Source organism: Benincasa hispida, chromosome 2 (assembly GCF_027475165.1).
Source record: "Benincasa hispida cultivar pf3 chromosome 2, pf3_genome.v1.1, whole genome shotgun sequence".
Lineage (NCBI taxonomy): Eukaryota > Viridiplantae > Streptophyta > Magnoliopsida > Cucurbitales > Cucurbitaceae > Benincasa > Benincasa hispida.
The window spans coordinates 23,880,796-23,889,408 of record NC_143479.1 but is presented as its reverse complement, the minus strand read 5'-3'; the positions used below and the strand labels follow the sequence as shown (position 1 = coordinate 23,889,408).

General features: G+C 32.9%; 1 protein-coding gene across 2 annotated transcripts; it reads left to right on the top strand.

Annotated features, from left to right (window-relative positions):
- Window positions 1-5,625: 5,625 nt before the first annotated feature.
- Window positions 5,626-8,107, top strand: LOC120071840 (methyl-CpG-binding domain-containing protein 11-like). 2 transcript variants are annotated; one of them, XM_039024233.2, is made up of 3 exons: window positions 5,626-5,919; window positions 6,003-6,089; window positions 7,015-8,107. In XM_039024233.2, exons 2-3 carry the CDS (start codon window positions 6,006-6,008, stop codon window positions 7,702-7,704), a joined length of 774 nt encoding a protein of 257 aa, XP_038880161.1. In that variant the 5' UTR covers window positions 5,626-5,919; window positions 6,003-6,005; the 3' UTR covers window positions 7,705-8,107. The 2 variants fall into 2 exon arrangements, with proteins under 2 accessions (XP_038880161.1, XP_038880160.1); XM_039024232.2 differs by having other exon boundaries at window positions 5,628-5,815.
- Window positions 8,108-8,613: the final 506 nt, after the last annotated feature.

Here is an 8,613-nt window from a genome sequence, read left to right as displayed (position 1 = left end):
GGTATATAATCCTATCGAAGGCTGGGGGTATTTAAGTTGACGGACTATGGAACACCTCCCACCTAGGGATTAAGGGCGAATTATTGAGCATTGGTAACTGGTTTTATGAGTATACGTGAGCGATGTGAGGTAATAAAATGGTTTATCACCTAGACATCGAAGGTTTAAATCTATTTATAAGTGTTATACTTGGATAAACCACATAGACTTAGGGTTTTTTTTATTAGCCGAAAAGAACCTAAGTATAAATTTACCCAAAATAGAACACTTCAGTGGTAGTCGAATAACTTCTATATGATAAAGTTATTAGAAAACTTCGGTAGGAGATTAATAAACATATACGATACGTTATTTTTAGCTCTCATGTCCCTAAGAGTTCATGGTCTGGATTTAAGTGGTACTTCGTGTCACCCTGGAAGTGACCTCCATTCAGAAAGTATTTTTTAGCTTAAATTTAGATTTCGGTGAATAAGGGGAAGTTGTTCAAACAGAAATCAAGTGTATGATTTCAACTGCCGCGTCTCCATATAGTTCAAACCGAGAGATTCATATGACGCTTCGTGTCACCCTAAAAGTGACCTCCATTCGGAAAGTGGATGTATAAGTCAATATCAAGGTGAACAGGGGGAAGTAGTTCATAGTAAGTGGGTGAAAGAAATGTGTCAACATATCTTGTAGTCTCTTTCATTAGTTTGAACCGTGAGATTCCTATGTTGCGCCTGCTGGTTCGGTTTAAGCGGCCCTTTGCTAGTCGTTTAATGACGACTATCCCCACGGCGGGTTGTAACATAGGATTCGAAACAACTCAAGCTCTAGAGATGGATAACATAGGATTCAGAACAATTCAAGTAACAATGTTATAAAGAGAAACTAATAATTTTGTGGTCCGGTCTATGTATAAACTCATTTATACAGGATACCCTCACTCACATGTCTTTACATGAAAAATATGGTTCCTATTGTTTGTAACACTTACATCTCATGTAACAATTACAAAGTGGGTTGTATCCACGGTGTTATCAAGATAAGTCACCCAACTTTCATCCATGTATTGCAGACCTTTTAGGTTACTACTTGAACATAAACTACCTGTATATCAACCACTGTTAAGTGACATCATATAACCTTAGATCTTAGTTTATTGGATTGAATTAATATTGTCTAAATGTAAAATAAAACACCTCTGACTTTATTAAATAAATAATTTGTGTTGACAAAACTACAAACCATGAGATACACTAGACTTAGGACGCCAATCCCAACAACGCTGTTGATTGAGGAGATTAATATTTCACATAATGATCATATGTGACTCGATCTCAATCCTGAATGAGTTATGAACTCATGCCTATGAGGGCTCGTCCTTTGATTTTTATAAGTAATAATGGCTCAAATCGCTGACTCAATAAACCTACCATTATAAGGACTTGACCGAGTGGGAAGTTGGGAACATAACTTTACAAGATGAAATTCACTTCTTCCTGTGTTATGGTAAGTAGATGAGTAGTTCCCTTAAGTGCTGACTCTGGATCTTAAACAATGAGGCTTACCTTTTCATTGGCTCAAGTGGGCTTGGCTTGTGGTTGGACCATAAATAAATTTTTCATTAGAGGACTAGTGGTACACAAGGATGCAAAGATAATTACAGAGGTAAAATGGACATTTGACCCAACTGTAATTACGAACAACTCGTGAAGGATTGACTTACGTGTAATGGTTATATCTATGGACGGAACATGTTCTATAGTGTATAAGAGTGCAACTACGAGTTTATAGTGGTTTGCCCTATAGTTAATGAATTCAAGATTAATTAATTAATCTCGAATTATTAGAGTTTATAATCTGTAGGTCTATAAGGTCCATCTGTTAGCTCACAACGATTTAACAAGAATAAAAAATTTTGAAATAATAATTTGAAATGTTCAAATTAATTTAGTAAAAATATATGTTAATTATATATGATACAAATTTACATAATGTATATAGATACATTATATATATAGTTAATTTTGAATTAAACTATATAATACAAGAGATTTAATGTATTTTGATATGATTCAAATATTAAATTGATATGATTCAAATTCATATTAAAACTATGGGTTATGAGAGAAATATAATTTTAAATATGATTCAAATTTATAATTAAATATTAGATATGTAATTATTTAAATTATTTAATTTTATTATTATTATTATTATTTTGTTTAAATTAAATTAAATTAAATTAAATTAAAACCCTTCCCTTAATGAAGGGAAGTGGGGGAGTAGAGGAGAGAGAGTTACTGTACCTTCTCTATTTAAAATACGTTTGGTTGCTTTTTAAGGAAAAAAAGAAAGAATTTTTCTACAATTTACACTCTCGCTCTCAAGCTCTCTCTCTCAATTTCCATGGAGAAAAAGTTCATCTGGAAAAAAAAAATCCTTTCTCTTTCAAAAAGAGATTCCCACAAATCGGTGTCTTACCAGAGAATAGCAAGGAAAATCCCTTGGAGGCATCTTTGCATTGAAGAAGAATTTGTTGCTGTAAAGGAGGGATTATCATGGTTCCTACCAAGGTATGTTGATTCCTTCTTCCATTTCATACTTAACCTATAACTACAACATGTGATGTTCTATAATTTTTCCTTTAATGTTCTGAAATTGGTCTTCCCAAAATTGAAACAAAAGTGATAATACGCTCCTGTGGGATTCGATCCCTTCAGCATTATCTCTGAAATTTTAAATCTTTGTTTATTATGATTTCTTATTGAATTTCTTCACTATTTTCATGTTCGATTTGTTTATTTTGATTCTTTCTTATTTGTTCAGTTTCATTCTCTATTCGATTTGAAACTCTGTTGTGTTTAGGCTCGATTGGCATGTGTTTTTGGATAAAATATTTATTCCAAACTCTAAAGTTCTTCATTATTTACATTTTCAATCCTTTGTTTATTATGATTTCTTATGAAATTTCTTCATTATTTCTCATGTTCGATTTGTTTGTTTTGATTCCTTTTCATTTGTTCTATCTCATGTTATATTCTGTTTGAATCTGTTTGGGTTCAATTGGCATGTGTTTCTAGATAAGATACTTATGTCAACTTCAAAGTTCTTTATTGTTTATATTTTCAATCATTTATTTATTATAATTTGTTATGAAATTTCTTCATTATTTTTCATTTTTCGTTTGCTCATTTCGATTTGTTTTCATGTGTATTGTTTGATTCTCTATTCTCTTCTATCCCCATTAGTATGTGTTTCTAGGTAGGATATTCATTCCAAAATTCATTTACTTTCCTAGTCCCTAATCCCCATAAATATTTATCGCACATTTACTCCATGTAAACAATTGGTTCGATGTAGTCAATTCTTAGTGCTTTTGTTTGTTGACGGAACTCCACTTGCTTGCTTTAGTTTTTATACTTCATTAATTGGATTGAGTTCATTTATTCATGAACAAAATATACCTTTCTTACCATTTGTTTTGATTACTTTAACTATTATTAAATGTTGAACTATTTCTTCCTCACATATCCTATCAAGGCCATTATTTTAACTCTTTTCTACATACTAATCGTTGACAATATGGATAAGGCTTTCTCAGAGAACCTACCAGTAGGCGTGTCGGACCCAACAATGCTTCAAGAGGAAGCAAGCGAAAGAGGATTACATTTCAATCTCAGTTTCTCAACATAGTACAAACAACGATGGACGTTCTTGAAACTCAAATGGAAAAGCTTGTATCATGGTAAAGAGATAAATATGATCTGGAGCTAAGGACAAAAGAAGGCATTCAATAGATCTACCAGGCTAAGGGTTTTAAGGAAGAGGATCGGGTGGCTTTTATAGATCTAGTGATGATGATATTTAGAAAACAGAGTGTTTTCTAGTCGTTCCCTCGAGACGAGAAGAAGGTACCACATGCGTTTGTTGTAGAAGATTGACTGACTCAAAATTATGTTATGGATGTCTATGTATTATTTATTTATTATAATTTTTTTTTGTAAGTGAACTTGGCCATCTGTTATTCTACATATAATTTTTTTTTTATGCACCATGTAAATAGGTTGGCAAATGTGGCCCGTATATAAGATGGTATATACTTTTTTACATGTAAAATGACCATCAACAGGGGCATCATATTATATATATATTTTGAGGGTATTCCATGTAGTACATAAGTCCAAATTTTTTTTTATCAAATGAATCCAAATAATTTTGTCAAACTTCACAAATTAACTAATAGAAATCAAATTTGTAAAATGATTGTTTTTATTTAAAAAGAATGTTTGGAATGAAAGTTCTAAAATTAAACACTAGATTATATTTTGGGATTATCAATAATATATGTATACTTAAAAAAATCATACTACATTTTATTCAAACAAATTATGGGTAGAATTTTTGAATAAAAATGTTTCAAAACAAAAATAGTCATCATAAAAACATATTATTTTAGAGTAAGAAAAACTGTATCGAATACTCCTGGCATATGAACTCAACTATGCACCTCCAAACCAAACATATGAACTTCAGATATTCTATCTCAATTTAATACCCCAAACAAACCTTTAGAGTTATTCCAAACATGTCTTCAATTACATACTTGTAACAAATGCATATGGAAGTAAACCAAGAATTACTTTCATATGTAATTTGATACAATAAATGTGACACTAACTCATTTTCAGTTTTTGCTTAAAAAAAAACTCACTTTCACTTGTTAGTATGAGCTTGTTTCAAGTGTATGTTTCTTGTCCTCACTCCTCCTTGAACTAAAAAATCGTAAATTTCAAGTCCGTTTGGATTGACTTAAGTAAAAAATATTTTTCAAAAAAATCATTTTTAATTAAACATTTTATATAAAAACAGATTAAAATACACTTGAAAAGTTATCTTGAGTGGTTGCCAAATACCTCAATTTCTTATAAAATGATTTATTTTTTAAATTAAATACTTAAAAATGTAATCCAAACACACCCTTCATCTCTATTTTTTTTTTCATCTTTAAATAATAGGGAAAGTTGCAAATACAGCAATCATATTCAAAATATTAGCATATATAGCAACATTTTTAAAAATTGCAAATATAACAAAGTCTATCAACGATCAACTTTTATCATTGATAGACATCATTGATAAACTCTCATGGTCTATCAATGATAGATCAAATCATTGGTGGTCTGTCGCTAATAGACCATACAAGTCTATCAACAGTAAAAGTCTATCATTGATAGATTTTACTATATTTGTAATTTTTTAAAAATGTTATTATACACTTAGTTATTATTCTTAAAATTGCTACCACCTTAAATAGTAATCGATTATCTTTCGGGATAATGTTAAATTCTCTCTAATATTCCCCCTAATTAACAACCATGCCTTTTCTATTGAAATTGTTCAACAACTAACCAACACAAAAAAAAAAAAAAAAACAAAAAAACAAAAAAACAAATAAAACAAATAAAACAAAAAAAACAAATAAAACAAATAAAAATAAGAGGACAAAACGACGTCGGTTCAACTATGTAACGAGATTTCTCATATTATACTTGTGCATCCATTTGATTATCCGACTGTGTCCAAAAGAAGACACGTGTCGCTCAACCATAATGCCGTCATGCTTCCAAGAACACCAACAGAAAAACGAAACCCAAATACAGCCGCTCTGGCGCTCTCTCTCTCTCTCTGTCTGTCCTTGTCTCGATGGTGCGAGCAAGAGAGAAAAATGGGAACGATAAAGAAGAATTTGTTGATCCATCCACCCAACAGCTTAAATGGGTCCCAAATTCCGACCCCAAAAGCCTCTTTTGTTGTTCTTCAGGCGCCACAGGTTCGTAATTTCTCATCAATTATCCACAACAGATAGCTTTTGGTTGTAACACAGAGAGTGAGAGACGGCGAGAGCTCTGTCTTTTGCCCCCTTTTTCTTCTTTAGTGAGCATCTCTCTTTTTTCCCTCTTCTTTTTCGCTACTTTTTTATGAGCTTCTTGATTCTCACTTGATTTGGGAAGTTGCAGAACATGGCGAGCACATGGGAAAAACAGGGGTCTAAAGAGGATGTTTTGTTCGTGGAATTGCCTGCTCCTCCTGGTTGGAACAAAAAGGTCTCCCCCATATTCTTTTTTCTGTCTTACATTTTTGTCTCTCCTTTAAACTTCCCTTTGCCCACTTGTTGTGCGGTGAATTTGGTGGCATTTCTGTGTTAGGATATAAAGCTTGATTGCACTTATATGGAGGTTAGGGCTAATGGGTATCCTTGGAATTAAGCACAGTTCTATAACTCTTGTGCTTTGGTGTTAGGGGTTTGTGTGTGTGTGTGTTTTCTGTGTAGATTCTATTGAAACTCTCTTTTTTTGTTTAGTACTCATCAGCCAGTTATCTTTTTGGGATTTTGGTGGAAGTTGGTGTTGGTTCTGTCTCTTTTCTTTATCATCATACTTTGTTTTATATTGTTGGAATGTCCTGAATCCTTTATCTGGCGCCATGAACGACCAAACACGGGATCTCGCTGTCTGGTCAGTGAATCGGGGTTCAGGAGTGATATGCCTTAGTGAGGTTTTGGGGCAGTTGTGTTCGTATTTATGTCATTTACATTATTTACGATTTTTGCCCTAAATTTTAGAGGAATGTGCTGCATAAATTCTCTTTTAACTCTAGAGGCATCTCTCTGAAACTATAATATGATATTTTCTCTCTAATAATAAACTGCTCTCTCCCTTTATTCGTAGAATTAGCTAACACACTGTTAATTAACCACGTAAATCTCTATGTCGATTTTCTATTATTTACATTTTCTTTTTATCTTTGATGGTTGTTTTCTTAACTGTAGTTATTTATCCTTTGTTTTGAGTGAATGGTAGTTCTTTCTAATTGGGAGTCCTTATTAGTATGCAGCCTCTGTTGGGTACTTAGGTTAATTATAACGAGGATGCGAAGGGTCAATCGTTGATGAAGATGATTTGATTGATGTTAATGAGTTTTTATTAAGTTGAGATAAAATGAGGTGAGAAAATCTTAGTTTATGTGCAGTTTTTGCCCAAGTTAGATGGGATCACTAAGAAAAATGAAATCATCTTCATAGCTCCTACAGGGGAGGAGATTCATAGCAAAAGGCAGCTGGATCAGTATCTAAAATCACACCCTGGTAATCCAGCATCTTCTGAGTTTGATTGGGGTACTGGTGAAACACCTAGAAGATCAGCTAGAATTAGTGAGAAGGCCAAGGCAGCTCCCCCTTCACCTCAAATTGAACGGCCTAAGAAACGAACACGAAAACAACCTCTTTCGAGAAAGGATGATAATAAAGAGGCAGATGTTGTCCCAGACGGTTTCGAGGAGAAAGGAGTTCATAAGGAAAATGAGACCGAAGTTGATGGCAAGGTGAAAAAAATCTACGTGGAGGGAAATGATGAAAATAGTAAATTGAAAGAGGAGAATGTGAAAGATGAGACTATCCCCACCCCCATCGAAGTGGCTGAAGAGGGACGGGGTATTGATGGCGACGAATGCGAGAAGCTTGCTGAAACAGAGCAGGCTAGTGAGGGTTCTGAAAATGCAAGAAAGGAGAATCAAAGTTTGGAGGGAACAAAAGGGGAAGAGGAGGTTCAACTTCAAGATGATGCAAAGGAATCCATTTCTACTTGTTCAAAGGATAAGGCAGCCATTCCAGAAGAAACAACAGTTGAAGTGCAAAGAAACAACCAAGACCAACTTAACTAAAGTTCTACCATATCAGGAGAAATCAAGGTGGAAGAAGTAGCAAAAGAGACCAAAGAAGAACATGATGAAAAGGTAGAAAGTTAACAGAACTGGAAGTAGTTATGTGAACTGATGTGAATCTGTGAAATTGATTTACATGTCTAGTTCGAACCGTTAAACAAGGAAGATATCAGTGTTCGAACATCATTTACCCGATTACTCGATTCGTATGCTGAGACATATCTATGTAATTATCATTTTTAGGATAGTCATTTGTATCTGTATGTACCATCTTTGTATAAACATTTAGTGTGCAGCAATTTCTGTTCCATTTACATTACATGACAGTGTAATTAGAATGCAGTCTTGTGATGATTTCGTAGTACAGCAGTTATTGATTTTATTGAAGTTGTTGACTTAGAAACCTTACCTTTGTCAAAATCTTGATCCTTACGAAATTAGCCATAAAAAAATATGGAACATAACAAATGAAACTTATTCTCTAGAATACCAGCCAAGTGGCAGTTCAGAATCTCAAGGAATATTTTAAGAAAAATAAAGTGTAGACCATTTGGGGCTAATTACAATTTGAGTGGAAAAGATAAACCAATTTGGTTGAATTAAAAACAATGAGCAACTATTCTTTTAAACAAGTTTTATAAAAGTGTACACAGATGTAATGTTTTTCTTTTCTGTTCTTTTTTAGTTCAAAGTGGCTTAAGTGAGATAAGATTTAAAATCATCAGGACTAATAATTATTTTGGTCAAATGAATAAATCAAATAAAATAAAAATTGAACAAATATATCTTATCACAAACAGACAAATCAATAAAGACGTCTAAAGCTGTGATTAAGGACAACAAATTCAACAGCATTTTTTAATATTAAGCTTAATTATTATAGGTCAATCACCAAAGAGATGAGGGAAG